Genomic DNA, 15,137 nt, shown 5'->3' with positions numbered 1-15,137 from the left:
TTTCATTGTAAACATTATTAGATTACATCTAATGAGACAGTATGAGGCATGTGCTGTATAATATAGACATTATTGAAACAAAAAAGCACTATGCTCATTAACTCATTGAATAACAGCATTTTTTCCTTGTCGGGACATGAGTCCTCCAATTAGAAGAGTTAAAATATAAATAAAACCACTGTCATTTAGACAAATTCACTTTCAGAGTCAACTACAAGTACTTCAAAGCTTCAGACTGACCCACTACCCCCCAATATCATGCATCACATCTCATCTGTAAGATGTGTAATTAGGGAACTGTGCATAGTCTGTTTTAACCTCAGTAGCCTTGAGTTCAAGCATGGTAGTTTATTTTAAGCTATGTTATGACTATAAAACATTTTGTTTGTTTCCCTTCAATGTTCTGTCTCAAACCCTATTTTTCTGTCATGGTGCTACTGCAGTATAACCTTGTGACTCTGTGCAAGCAATATACTGTTGTATAACACTGCTTCAGGCTACTGTTTTATTGCAGAAAATGACAAAAGATGCAGATTATAGATAGTACATCAATCTGATGATGCACTATGTTTCTCAAAGTGCCGTGAAAAAACATACATGACCTCAGATTTTGTTGACCCCACTATTGCATTAAATGCAATTGCCATCTGCTATAGAAACAAAATGGTGCGAGCATGTATCACAGCAGAAACACAGGGCAGTGTAGTTAGTTTCATAGATAATTGCATGAATAAAATGTTTGTTTTGGTGTAAATGAAGGATGGATTTGTCTGACTTAAGCCATTTATCCAGTGTAGTAAGTAGAAAACACCATACAAATAACCAGACTCAAGAATGCAAGGTGTGTCACCAAGAGATTAGGCTGGGTTTTATTTTTATGTGCCCCTACATGCTGCTTGCTGCCTGTTATGGCTTAATACAACATATTTTCATCCCCACTGAAGTCTAGCTAGCTTGTAGTTCCCTTTTCGATGCATCACAACGTATTGAGTGAGGGTATTTTAATTCAGTTGTTTGTTAAATTCTGAATCAGATCAAATTTGTATTTTAAATGTTGTTCTCCCATTTTCTAATCCTTCTATGTCACTCATGGTTATGGTGACATAACCATGAGTAAGTGGGTGAGGGTACTTTTTTTTAAATCCTGATATCTCAGATTGTGATCTATGACTCATAGGGGCAATGATGTCTGTATCACAGAGCAGGAGTTTCCTGAAAAAAGATGTATTCTCAATCATCAGTGTACTGTGTCATGTCTGTGGTTAGATTTGAGAGCAGATGGCACAAACACTCACAGGGAAAGAGACTGTTTTTGTCATCTTACTGACTCCCGTTCACTTTCTCATCTTCATGTCCCACAAAGGCTCAACACAGATGGCAAAACAGTCTCTCTAAGCAATGAATCTGGTTTTCTCTTTTGTAATATAGATATGTGTTACTGATAGCCTGTGTTGTGTGGCCACGCTCTGTTGGCCGTGGTTTGACCAGGCTGTCTGTTCCCATGTAACCCAGAGCCCCTCCATCACCGCATTGATATTTGCTCCTGATCATTGACCCATGGTTGGTGGGACTGGTTGGCTAGTCATTGACATACTGAAGGGCATGTTTGTGTAAGCTGTAGCCTGAAATATTGTAAAAGGTGGTTCTTATATAAGCAGAGATCAAGAAAAGACAAAATAAGACATGCATTTTCTTTCAGACAAGAAATTAAATGATGGTAAAATAAGTGCTTTTGGTCAAATAAATCAAGTAATAAAACATACAACAAAATTTGGGTTCCGAATCTCCAATCTTGAGAAGGAGTTATATTTTATAAATGAGCTAAGAGTAAGTGTTGTATCGCTTAAGTGAAGTATTCATTTAAATATAAATTAACTTTAAAGTGGCTCATCATTCTTTCTGTTAGAAACTTGTACTAGTTGAATGTAATCCCTGATGCAATTTCTCAGATACTAAGTCAACATTATTCACCTGTTTATTTTAGGACTTCAGTAGTCATGGGGAAGTGAGTGGCTGAAGAATGAAGAAATCCAGTATTTGTGTCAGCTGGATGTGTCAGCTTGCATTGATAATTTGATTATCCGCATGGAAACCATCTTCTGTGTCTCATTTAGTTATTTGTTAGGTAAAATACAATAGATTGTAAGTGGGCTAAGCACTTAGCATCCACTGTATCTCATTTACTCACTCAGTAAGTGGACTGCATGCTCTCAGTGTCCCTGTGGCTCGTTGTTGAACAGCATACTCAAACAGCACAGCTGGAAAACTGTAAAACCCACCACTGGACTTCTTCCTCCATTACTTCTCAAATCAACCATTAACCAGGGCCACGTTCCATACCAGGGCTTCCTCCCTTTCCTCCCTTCCCTGCCATCCTTGGTCTGCAACTTGGCTTGCTACACACACAGGGCCTGCGGTATCTTATAGTGCTGCTAGTTGATAACTGAAGGCATAAATAGGATTTCTATTGAAAATTGAACACAGCCAACAGGAAGCCAACCTCTACAATGGAGAGAATAAATAATTCACTAAGCACTTAACTATTTCCTGTTGAATTTTTCTCTCTTTCCTCTCCATTTTTCTCCCCACTGTTCATCTCACGTGCCTCAGGCCTGCATTCCTCTCTCTTGCACCACAGCAGGTCTTGCCTGTGGGGATATGATACTTGGCGCTGCTTCTCAGCGGTTTTTGTTTTACAGTGTAGCAGACAGTAATTCACTCACTATGTTGTCGTTTTTATGGACAAATAAGAACTCATTGCAGGCAGAGTCACTTGTAAACAATGCACTGACTATGTGTCCCAGGCCAGAGTTTATGTAATCTTCAAAAGTTCTGCTTAAGTGTGCCAAGAATTCATGTATATGTTTAAAAGTACAGTAAATAATATGTGACACAATTATAGCCAATGCTTTAAGGTGAAGTGAAATGCATTTGCATCTGTTTATGGCAGAACCTTGTATCAAGCGTGGTTATGAAATTTCAGTCTTTGGTTATTATTGTGTGTATGTATGAAAATGAATGTTTATTTATGGCACATCCTACCTTTTATATTATCTTATTATAATATGATCCAATAGTAGTAATATACATAGCAGTTTCAAGAGGGTACTCACACAGGTCGGTGCTGGGGCCCTAAATATGATCTTAATTAGAATGTTCCTGTTATCACTGTAACCTTTTTAGCATGTTGGCATTATTACACCTTAAAGCCCCGCTTTCCCTATTTACAGCCTCACAGAGCTGCTAGTATTGCCGTAGATTCTCAGTCTCGTTTGCTGTTGGTGTCCTGTCCTGCTTTCCTGAGCAGATTCTTGCAGACATCATTTAAACTATCTCCTGTACTTGCTCTGTCAGATAAAATTTTTTTTTTTCCCCCTTGGCTTCCTCATTCCTCAACAGCTGTCCCAGTAACCTTTGTAACCGTTGTTGCAGTCTTTTAGCACGCTCAACAAGTCCATATTCTCGGGGCTTGCACACACTTTCACTGGGTTCAGTGGGAGGTAACAGCTGTGTGTGTGTGTGTGTGTGTGTGTGTGTGTGTGTGTGTGTGTGTGTGTGTGTGTGTGTGTGTGTGTGTGTGTGTGTGTGTGTGTGTGTGTGTGTGTGTGTAACCTGAAGCACAGCCTCTCCTGTATCCCTACACCCAGTGTTCATCCTATTTTGCGGGAGAGGGGACCAGCTGTCCCGTATAGATCACACCTGTACTGAACACGAACGAGATCAATCTGCCAGTCAGTCAGTTCTTCAGTCAGGTCCAGACAAGCTCATATGTCACTGGTCATCGGTTGTGTTGTAGGGATCATTACCAGCAACTGGGATCCTGGGATCCACTGTATATCTTCTATCCAGAAGTTTGGTCACGTACCACGAGAAGTACATATTATATGAATCCTAAAGTAAAGCTAAATGTTTTTTTTATTTCATTGTTTCCGTGCATTCTGAAACAAATCCTCTAAAGCAAACCTCACGTGTAAACGTAGAACCAGCCAGTTGCATATAAATCAAAGGTTTTGACACTAACTGGATGTATGGATATGTGAAGTCTGTCCTGGTGGTGTGTGTTACCCACTAAACTTTAACCAGTTGAACACAATTTATATCAACAGTGAAATCAATCTCTTCCAGACAGACCCTCTCCCATGATTAGAAAAAAACACGCACTGTTGACACTAATGAGATTTAGTTTATAAGGAGGCAGTGTTTCCAAGACCTTCAAAAAAGTCAATCTAACTTTCAGCCTCTCAGGAGTGCAAAAGCTTCATTTATTCATTATTAGGTTGTGTAAACATAGTCCTAATTGCCTATCGTTAGGATTTTGGCAGTGGTAGATAGAAATTTGACAGCCCACCTAAATGACAGAGTAGGGAGGGAAATCCCTGAAAGTGACACGATTTAAGCCTTTTTTTCTTTTTCTTTTTAAGAGATATTAAACATACACAGCATGGAAGAATTGTACTTTGGCAAGGGTTGGGGAAACCATGGACTAATTAGATTTCCAGTGAGTATACTAGATGTACCTGGATGACTCGTATCTATGTATAACATTTGAGCAACAAAATTAAATGTGGAGGTCTGTTCGGGTCCACAGTTAATTTGGCAACTGAGAAAATATGTGAGCACTGAAATAAATACAAAAAAATCTATTTAAGGTGTATTGCATACACTTAACAGTGTGTTCTTGCCAGAGGCACCCATAAATTTAGACCTTTTTTGTGTGTGTGTGTGTGTGTGTGTGTGTGTGTGTGTGTGTGTGTTTGCTTATTGTGTAATGAAGCTTTAAAACAATTCGGCTACTGGAAGGCTCCTGGGGACTCTACTATACCACAGACTTGTGTGACAACTCTCCCAGGCTTTGTTCAGGAGTAGTTCAGACTGGAGTGTTTGTTTTAAATGTCCCCAAGGCCTTTCAGAGCATTTCAAAGTGTTGAAGCAGTTTAAATGCCTCCAAACAATGTTTACATGCTGAATCCTTCACAATTTATTCTTCACAAGCACATTTTAGTTTTCTGATTATTCTTTTTAATATGTCCGTCACAGCATCATTAAAAAATATGTCACTAGATGTAGTTTTGTTACCCATATCAAATTAGAAAGAATAACAAACCTGAGCTTTTTATGATATAATGTTTTATTATTATGGTATTCACGGGGACCTTAACATCTGAAACAGAAACTCACCAGACTGTACTCTACAAGTGACTGTGAGGTTACAGTGTATCGTAGTGAGGCTCCGGAGAGCTGTGTGCGCTCAGTTCTCTGTGGTGCTGTAGCAGTTAACAACAGAGGAGAGAAACCTAACCCTTTATGGAAGCGTAACCATACTTTACTATTTATCAGGCTGGCTCTGCTGCTGTAATTCACTGTAAAAGTACCAGGGAAGAAATTTTGGAGCCACTAGCAGGAACCAACAAGGTAAAAGTGAAATGAATGATGTGGTCTATTCTGGGAATATTTAAGCGTCCATTTCATATCTGTCTCTGTTCACTACATTGATAAATGTAGTGATGTAGTCTTAAAGCAGTACAAATCCAAATATTGTCGATAAAGAAACACTGAACTTTTGTATGAAAACGTTTTGCAGGGGTATTCGGGTAGTTCAGGAGGCACACCGGCATAAAGGTGTGTTGTGACCTGAGCAGCTGAACAAAATAAAGGGGAAAAAAATGGTTTCTTTCAGTCTTTTACTCAGTCCATGACTAGTCAGATTCAGTGTGAGAGACATTACAACCAATGACATCACCACCTCATAACTCTGGACAGCAGCAGGCAGGCATCTGGGGAGAGCAGGAGGGATGGCTGGCCCGTCTCTGGTGGAGGGGTGGAGGGTGGACGCTGAGAGGACTACATGACTATAACAGAGCACTTCACTGTATTCAATGTATTCTCTCTCTCTCTCCTCTTTCTCTTTTCCTCACTGACTTTCTCTCTTTCACCTCTTCATTTTTTTCTGTTGACGATGTCATTTCCATGCTGAGCCAGACTTCCAGCGAACTCGGGGGGGCTTTCTGTTCTCAGAAGTGATGAGAGACACAGGGAGGTGGTACAGAAGTGAATAGGGAGCAGAGGAGACAGGGAGCCAGCCCCGTGCGCATGATAAACAGCTGAACCACAGGGGCTGTCATGGTTTCTGAGGGACCAGCTGTATCGATCATGCCAGTGACTCACTGTGCAGATGTCACTAATTCTCAACTCTGGGGTGGGACTCTGAGTTGCAGCTGTAAACTCGCACACAGTCCTTCTCGGCCTGTTCAAGCTGGGATTGAGTGAGAGGGTCCATCATATTGTGGTGTTAGCCACATTCCCTGTACTCATGCCAGCAATAAGGGGGCAACAGGGTCAAACATAGGATTATCAGAGTTAAAAAATCATTTGGAGGCTGCTGTGCAATCAAAAGCATATGATCCGCTCTTCACGTTGCCATAATGTAAAGTCTTGCCAGGATAGCAGCTGGGCTTGCGGCAAAACTGGCTAACACAGGTATGTACAGCCTCAGGGTACAAAAAAATCCTCACACACTGTCAACCCTAGCTATGCTGGTCAGACTCTATTTAGGAGCACTGAAGCAAGCACAGCATCCCCATGTGGCTAGGGTACAGAGTATTGATGCAAACAACTGTTTAGAGGAGCAGGTTGTCCCCTCCTACAGGGTCTTCACTGTGTCTAGTCCTTAGTCTGACTCCAATAAACTCAAGTCTTCCGCTTCTCTCCTAAATCCCGCTTGGCTGACTGCTTGACGTTTTATCTCTTTACTCCTTCTTATGGGGGGAATTGAAGAGGCAGAACACATGCAATTTATAACACCCTCAAGAAGAGGCTGCTACCTTTGTCACATAGGGGTTTTGCTTTTGAAGTGACATAACTGGGCTACTAATGAAATATACAAAAATTCTATATTTGTCTTGCACGTCTCCCAGCAGTAGAGTTACGTTGTATTTTAACAGAGCTAATGTATTTATGTAGAAAAAACTTAATTTGCCCGTCATGTACATGTGGTCGATTTGACTTGTTTGAATGTTAGGAACTTGGTCAAATGCAGGTTAAAAGTGATACATTTCAAGTAACTGGTGTATTGCATCAGACATGCACCATGAGTAACTCACTAATGCCTACAGTACAGCATTTGTTGATTTATTTTGCACTTAGATACGATAAGAATTTTTAAAATAAATACACTGTAAAACAAGAACCAGGGGGGTCATGCATGCCCCATCACAGGCATGTGTATTGGTAGGAAACTCCACTGGAAGCGTTCACATCAACATTTTTAATGAGACACAGTTGTCCTTGGCTGCCTCAGCGAACTTTGGCTTCTGCTCGGAGTAAGGGATGATGAGGATTAGGGGTGGAGAGAAAGAACAGTAGGGTGGATATGTGCGCGGCATGTGGATTGATGGTGCAGATGAAAGCACTGCCCGGCTGCAAGTCTAGTTTGTGGTGTTTTCCTGCTGTTGATTGCTATTCAGCATTCACTGTTTTTACGCTGATGTCCGTGGAATGCCAGATCCCGTTGTCATCGAGCTGAGGGGAGATTACTGCAGATAGAGGTGTAATTTTGTCGCTGATAAAACCCACGATTCCTGCCGAGTCCCACCGCTGTTACTAGTATTTATCTCTTGATTCAGTCTGATGTGGAGATAAAGGGAGGGGGCAGAGAGGTGAAGGGGGACAGTGAGTGAGCTTTCGATTCTCCTGGGATTAACAGAGTGGAGAACTCTTCTCTTTGTAGATACAATCAGCACTCTACAGTGAACAAGTGGAATTCTGCTAAATTACTCTGCTATGATGAAGCCTCTCATAATTATGTGCAGTAAAGCAATTTTCATCTTAGCACTAGCTAGTATTTTATTATAACCACAGTCTTCTGCACTGTCCTTGTCTCTCTTTGTGTGCTCTCAGATGTGTGTGTGCACACATCTGTGCACATCATGGACTGCTGGAAGATCCTGTCCAGCAGATTTATGTTGGAAACAAAAAGAGCAGATGAAATACGGCTGTTACAAAGACTCTGGTGTTCTCCTTTCCTTTAAAATTCACGTCTTGTTCTTGTATCTTGCCGGTGTTGAGCATATTTTTAGCTGAGTGGCATTGTGTGATATCAACACTTCAGTGTTCTTGTGCCATCTGTTTTTATCTAATTTTTATTCACCCCCCTGAGAATCTCTCCTACTTGACTGACCACTCTTCTTCTCTGTTTTTCCTCTGTCCACAGACTCGCAGCGGTCCCATCTGTCCTCTTTCACCATGAAACTGATGGACAAGTTCCATTCCCCCAAGATCAAGAGGACTCCATCGAAGAAGGGCAAGCAACTGCAGCCCGAGCCAGCAGCCAAGAGTACTGAGAAACCTGCTAACAAGGTGTGTGTGCAGAAAATATGTGTGTATTGTGGGAAATCCATCTCTTTCCCACCTATACCCTGTGTTTGTTTGCCTATTTGTTAAGCAATTGTTTTCCTGTCTGACGTTTTGTGCTCTCATATTCCATTGTGTCAGTATGTGTGCAAGTATCCCTGCCCGTTCCCACAGCTTCCCAGCCGCTGTGGCGGCTGGCTGCGCTACAGCAGGTGTCTAAACCTATAAAGACATGAATGGAAGTGGGCCGCTTCCTGAATGAACTCCTCCGCTCCCTCTTAAGGCTTTTGGTGTAATTACTATATTCCCCCAGCAGTCCTGCTGTGAAAGACTAGAGAAGCTGAAAGAGCCCGTTGCTGTAGGACCGAGATGGCTCCAAGCCACATCACTTGATAGATGGTGCTTTGAACTGTGAGCAAACCACGGAAGTAAAAGAACCATAGCAGTGGGCCCAGATTGTTGTGATGGTCCCAAGACTAAATAGGTTGTGCAGTGATAAGTATTTCACTGCGTACTCAGTTTATGATGCTAAAGAGCTTGTAAAACTTTTATCATCATCATGATACTCAGAAGGAGTTTTTTACTTCAATTCTGTGTTGCTGTTTTTTTTTGTTTTTTTTTCCCACCCTAGAAGGTGAGTCGGCTGGAGGAACATGAGAAAGAGGTGGTCAGTGCCCTGCGCTACTTCAAGACAATCGTGGACAAAATGGTCGTGGAGAAGAAGGTGCTGGAGATGCTTCCAGGCTCGGCCAGCAAGGTCCTTGAAGCCATCCTGCCTCTGGTTCAGGTGGAGGCCCGGATACAACACAGGTGAGCCCTAATAGTTGATGGAAAACGCATGATTCATTCCTATGGACGGTTTCATTTCTACTTGCACCTTTGATTTATATCACAAGATAGAAACATTTATCTATCTTTTTTGTGCACAGACTGGAAAATTCAAACTTTAATTTTGCAAAAAATAAACTCTTGCTCTCTGATTGCTGTCCTTTTCCTGTTATAGACATAATGATTCACTATGTACCATTTGTCAATTCATTCTAACTTAAATCATAGCTGGTATGCACGCAGGACATGTAAGAACTAGCATGATGTTGACTAGTACTCGCTGAGCAGCTTGTGAAGATTGATCATATGTTGTGACGGATGACATCCCTCACCTAAACGTTTCTTGGACTTAATGTCGGAAGTTTTTTAAATTACGTTCATGTATTTAATGACTTTTTGATGTGGCACCTTATCAGGAATGCTATCTTTTGAGGCAGAGCAATGAACTTCACCTCTCAGATATATTAAATGGTAGAATGAGTTTTGCGTTACTTCCTCTCTGGGTGAAGTAAACCCCGTATGTGAAAGCAACCGTAGCTGCAGTTTTGTTTGGACTGTCACGACATGTTAGAACTTCTCTGTCTCTGTCTTTGTTCCTTGCCCCATCCATCAATGCAGATGAAGGTATGGAGGTCAGAGGTGACAGATTTTGTATCTCACAACTCTGTGCTTAGAAGCGAATGATGGGTTGTTGCTACACTGAGAGGCCCCCACCTCTGGGGATTTGACCTCAGTCTAAAATGAGACAAACCCCACTAGATCACAGTAGAAGTTTAGTGTTTAGCTTTAGCCTTTAGCCCTGCATGTAGCAAATTAAATATCACTGCCACAAGCTAGTTATTTCAATACTTCTCCTGGCAGCCCAGATGATTTTTTGGTAAATAAGCTACTGTACATTGGATTACTGTTGTGTGAAAGACATTGAAAGAAGAATTTTACTCTCACGTGTTGATATTGCTAAGTCAATTTTGTCATCTATTAAGCATGCAAAGTGTACTACGGTGTTAGACTGTTTGCAGTGACTTAAATCAATATTGGTCAAATAACTGGGTCAACAGTGGGTGTAACTCCTACCCACTGTCTGGCAGACAGTGTTTAAGGTGATTAAAGTGCTTATTTACCAAAATCTACAAAGTGGCTGGGCGCTTAAAGCTGCAGACTTTGTTATAATTTCCCTATTCCTACTTAGCTTTGGTGTAACCTACTGCCCTTAGCTCATGTAGTCTTTACGGGTCAAACCTCTCCACTCTCCCAACTGCTCCACCGTCCTTTAAATCCTTCTGCCAACCCCTATAGCTACAGTCGTCTCCCACTCACTTTAGGCCTAAAATGTGCAGAGACAGTGGATGAATATTCCAGCACTATGAATCAGCCGCAGCATGTTGGTACAGGCCTGTGCCACACCTTAGTGTTGATTCTGAATGCACCAGTCACTACAGGCAGGAACAATGTCCCGCTTCCCTGTGTGGTTATACATTCTACTGTCAGCACTAGCTAGCTTTATTCCAGCCTCCAAACATGTAGTTAGGCATGCTTGCAGTTCCTCAACAAATGGTCCCTAAATATGTAGTTTAATAGATGGTTGGTAGATAGAAGTGTGTCACGTGTTCTTGTTTTTATGATTGTTCTCACCTTCTGTCTAACATGTCCCATTGCTTGTCCCATTGCTTTTTTTTCACACCCCTATTATGTGTTGTCTTCGATCATTCTTCTTTCTGCACCTCTGGTCTCTGTACCTTCTCTCAACTCCTGTACATCATCTCCTTTTTATCTGATGAATATGCCACTTTTCTTTTTTCTCCTCCGCAAATTCCTTTCGCCTGTTCTCCATTGCTTTGTTCTACTCTTACCCTTGCCCAACGCTATTCTCACACCCTTTCAACAGTTCGGCGCTGTCTTCCTGCCATAACCGTGTGTACCAGAGTCTGGCCAACCTTATCCGTTGGGCAGACCAGGTGATGCTGGATGGCATCGACTTGGAGGACAAGGAAAATGTGGCATCTGTCACAAGTGTCATCAAAGCAGTGCTGGATGGAGTAAAGGTTGGCCCTTCGCTGATAGAGGAAATATTGTGGATGGTGTTGGCTACATCCTCCTGTGGTGTTTATTATAGAAGAGGCTGAAGCTGGCTGTGTTGTCTTTCTATGAGCAGGAATTGGTGAAGCTGACCATAGAGAAACAGGAGCAGCCGTCACCCACCACCCCTAACAAACCAGCACCACCTGCTACCACGGCAGAGAGGTGAGTACATAAAGCTTGCTCCCCAGAATACAAACATTCTGTCACTCAAAGTAGTTCATTCACTCAGACAGCTTTTATGTGTGTAGCAGCGTGTCATCGGAGATGCCCTTGATAGATCGGGAGCAGGTGGTCTCAAATAAGACTGCTCCAGCAGCTGCTACTGCAGAGGCCGCCACTGAGATACCAGATGAGGACGTAGCCCCTCCCAAACCCCCCCTTCCTGAAGCAAAGATGGCAGAGCTCAGGTGAGGATGACACACTCCGAAACTGCAGCTGTAATATACTGCATGGAGATGCTTTTTTGCAGTCAATGGATCCAGCTCTAAAATTCAGGTGTTGGTTTGGCCAAAGAGAATTTTAATAATAGACTAAAATATTAATTCTGTAGCAAGTTCTCTGGTACTAAGTTAGGCTGGTGCTTCATGTGGTTTGTCAGCGTCATAGGGTCTCAAATGTTTCCTCAGATCTTTGCAAGGCTAATTATGGGATTTTTTCTCAATTCAAGGTTTCCTTGTTTCTTTTTCATTTCCTTTCAAAGAGATGCAGAGATGTGGCTTGGCGACTGTGGCCACAGAAATTCTGTGACCTTTTGCACTGCAGTCACAAAAGCAAAAGAGCCTGTTCTGGATTTATTCATCACAGCCGTTTCATCTTACATTGAAGTTATTTTTAAAACATTTTCTGAAAATGTTTCTCACACATCAAATGAGGAATAAGGACAGCTTTTGGGATACGGGTATGGGAAGTTGATTTCCCCATATTTCTCTCATTTTCACTGAGTTAAACCTTTTTTAAGTTTGAAAATCAGAAACATTTTGGTGTATATTCTGATGTATTTAAATAGTCTTTTCCCATGCGATCCAGCTGCCAATCCATCAATCCAAATGCAAAAATTCCAGGCTCCCTAAAATCTTTGACTGCTTTCACACTTTAGTCACACTTTGGTTTGTTTGTTGTCTGTCTCTTCCTTTCTTACTCGTTCTGCTGTCTCTCTCAATTTCTTTCATCTTTGGTTTCCCATTGGATTCTGGGAACAGAGCACAGTTGAGTGCTGACGCTGGCCAAAGGAGACCCTCCGAGAAGGAGAAGTATGTTGGCCTATAGGATCATCCATCTCCATTATAACATCCCACCGTAGACCCCCCCCATAAAGCTTCTGAATTGGATGAAAGTGTTTTTGAGTTGCATGGTTGCTTTATCCCAACTTTGTGTCATCCTCGGTATTCTTTGAAGAACTGATCATCCAATCGGAAGACCGTCCAGTGCATGAGAGTGTGTGACTTACCTATGCAGTGTCTTTTCACTATCATAGTGATATCATGTTTCCTTATGTCCTGCTCTTTGCTGCATTTTGACCTGGTATTAACTCACTGAGAGAATTTAGGTTTGACAAGCAGGACGGCTTCATGTCATAGCAGAGAGAGGCTAACATAAAACACCCTCACTTTCATCTCACTATTCTCCAGGAGGGATGATATTGTGTGTGTTCATGTATTCATACATGGATCTGTGTGTGCATACATGTCTGTGAAAGTGTGTTTTGTATGCTTGCCTGATGGTTTTTATTGACTTTGCCTGAGGGACAATAACATCCAACATTCCTGTTATTTGATTCTGCTGTGTCTGTTTATCTGTCACTAGTCCTCCACCAGCTCTGCCTCCTAAGAAGCGCCAGTCAGCCCCTTCGCCTACACGGGTGGCAGTGGTTGCCCCTATGAGCCGTGGCTCCAGCCTGCCCTGCAGCGTCCACAGACAGGTGAGGGTGTAACTCCATCTCACAATAAGATATCAGACTTTATGGTCCATTACAGCTTACCTTCATTTTCAGTCTAAGGCCATATCAATACAACATACAGGAAATAAATTAACCTTTGAGAGTTTCTCTGTCCGCGCAGCAGCAGGACTACGAGCAGGAGTTCCTCCAGAGGCGTTTCTCGGGGGGAAGCCAGTCATACGGGGGCGACTCTCCACGTTTGTCTCCCTGCAGCAGCATGGGGAAACTCAGCAAGTCTGATGAACAGCTCTCCTCCATGGAGCAGGACAGCGGTCAATGTTCTCGTAACACCAGCTGTGAGACGCTCGGTAAGAATACAAAGACAAATCTTGGACAGTGACACAGAGACCGGTTTGCAAAGAGCACATTGACCAGATAACACTCAAAAGTTTACATTAAACTGTAAAGGAAGTCAAGCCTTGACAAACCTTTGCTAATGTGCATCTAATATGTTGTGAAGGTGCTGAAGTTAATTTATACCTCAGTTAAGTGTTCGTTGTGAGTGTATGATGACAGAAATGTACTTTTTACCTTTTCAGACAACACAGAAAATTACGACCCGGATTATGACTTCCTCCACCAGGACTTGTCAGCTGGGGAAAACCTGACCCCAATGCCAGTGGGAGGGTGCCTGAGCCCCCTGCCTGAGTCTCACAGCGAGTCCTCTTCCCCAGTCCCCGGACAGCATCCCTCACATCCCCGCTTTAGTGCTCCTCCACCACAGCAGCCACCGGAGTACTGGACCCCGCAGCCCAATCAAACCAATCCCTTACAATCCTCCCGTATCAGCGCACCACCTGCCCTGCCTCAGAAGAAGCGGCGCAGCACCCAGCCATCACCCTTCCCTGATGGAAGGGTGTTGTATGAGCGCTACCCTTCCCAGTATGACAACTTGTCAGAAGAGGAGCTGCACCCTACACCGCCATTCCCCCTTTTCACTCCCATCTCACCCATGCCCCAAACAAATGGGGGCGTGTTCGTTGCCCAGTACGTCGCCAGCGAGAATGCAGATGTCCCCGCCAGCCCACCGCCACTCCCAGAAAAGAAAAGCAGACACAGTAAGTTCAGGGAAAGGAGGGGATGGGGACGTAATGAGAAGGCAGGGAGAAGAAAGTCCTATAAATGAGATGCTTGAATAGAGGGCACAGAAGCAAAGGAAGGGACAAAGACTCTAATGAAGGGAAGAATAAAGGAAGGGATGAGGTTGATTTAGTAAGGTACAGCAGGACACTGGCTGCACTTAATCATCAGTTCATTGAAGCATAGCTTATATCAAGGAAATATTCCACTTTGAATAGAGACAGGAAGTGAATACCAGGAAGTGCTACAATGGGGCCGGTTCCAGGGGCACAGAGGGCAACATTTGGTCATTTCCTGACACACCTGCTACATCACTTCCTCTCAAGCTACTGTATTATGTCATTCAATACAGTCAGCTCTTCCTGCTAGCTCAAACACTTTTTACAGTGTGACTATATATATCTATAATTTCAAGTGAATAACTGATTTGAAGTCAGTTTAAAGTGACACGCCAAAGATTTTGCACATCAAAGAAAATGTTTACTTATGAATAACAGTCCATTCTTGACTTGGTTGAGTCCAGAGTCATAATTCTGAGCAATATAACCAATAAATGTCAATAATCTGTAATCTGCAACATCTCCCTCCTCCAGTCCTCCAGTACATGCAGTTTGTGGAAGACTACTCTGAGCCGCAGCCCTCCGTGTTCTATCAGATGCCACAGAGCGAAAGCATCTACGAGCAGCGTAACAAGCGCTTCCAGGAAGTCTACGGCTTCAATGACTCCTTCAGCAGCACCGACTCAGTCCATGAGCCACTGCAGCCCCCAGCATTGCCCCCAAAACAAAGGCAACTGGTAAGAAATCCTCTATGTATGCTATTAATGACGGTAATCTTTCTGAAGGACCAAAGTCCAGCTATTTTG

General features: G+C 42.7%; 1 protein-coding gene across 8 annotated transcripts in view; it reads left to right on the top strand.

The window, feature by feature from the left end:
* rapgef1b (Rap guanine nucleotide exchange factor (GEF) 1b) overlaps positions 1 to 15,137 on the top strand; it is a 44,664-nt gene that overhangs the window by 13,885 nt on the left and 15,642 nt on the right. For 2 of the 8 annotated variants that reach the window (XM_040157084.1, XM_040157090.1), the window contains exons 2-11: positions 8,210 to 8,355; positions 8,981 to 9,159; positions 11,063 to 11,219; positions 11,330 to 11,418; positions 11,508 to 11,663; positions 12,456 to 12,506; positions 13,060 to 13,174; positions 13,314 to 13,500; positions 13,732 to 14,250; positions 14,866 to 15,068. In XM_040157084.1, coding sequence (XP_040013018.1) covers positions 8,210 to 8,355; positions 8,981 to 9,159; positions 11,063 to 11,219; positions 11,330 to 11,418; positions 11,508 to 11,663; positions 12,456 to 12,506; positions 13,060 to 13,174; positions 13,314 to 13,500; positions 13,732 to 14,250; positions 14,866 to 15,068 — 1,802 coding nt within the window. Of the gene's footprint in view, positions 1 to 8,209; positions 8,356 to 8,980; positions 9,160 to 11,062; positions 11,220 to 11,329; positions 11,419 to 11,504; positions 11,664 to 12,455; positions 12,507 to 13,059; positions 13,175 to 13,313; positions 13,501 to 13,731; positions 14,251 to 14,865; positions 15,069 to 15,137 lie in introns of all 8 variants that reach the window. The other 6 variants (XM_040157089.1, XM_040157082.1, XM_040157083.1 and 3 more) reach the window with 5 other exon arrangements.

This window comes from Xiphias gladius, chromosome 20 (assembly GCF_016859285.1).
Source record: "Xiphias gladius isolate SHS-SW01 ecotype Sanya breed wild chromosome 20, ASM1685928v1, whole genome shotgun sequence".
In the NCBI taxonomy this organism is placed as follows: Eukaryota; Metazoa; Chordata; class Actinopteri; order Istiophoriformes; family Xiphiidae; genus Xiphias; species Xiphias gladius.
Note: the sequence above shows the minus strand (reverse complement) of the source record. Positions and strands in the feature narration are given on the sequence as shown.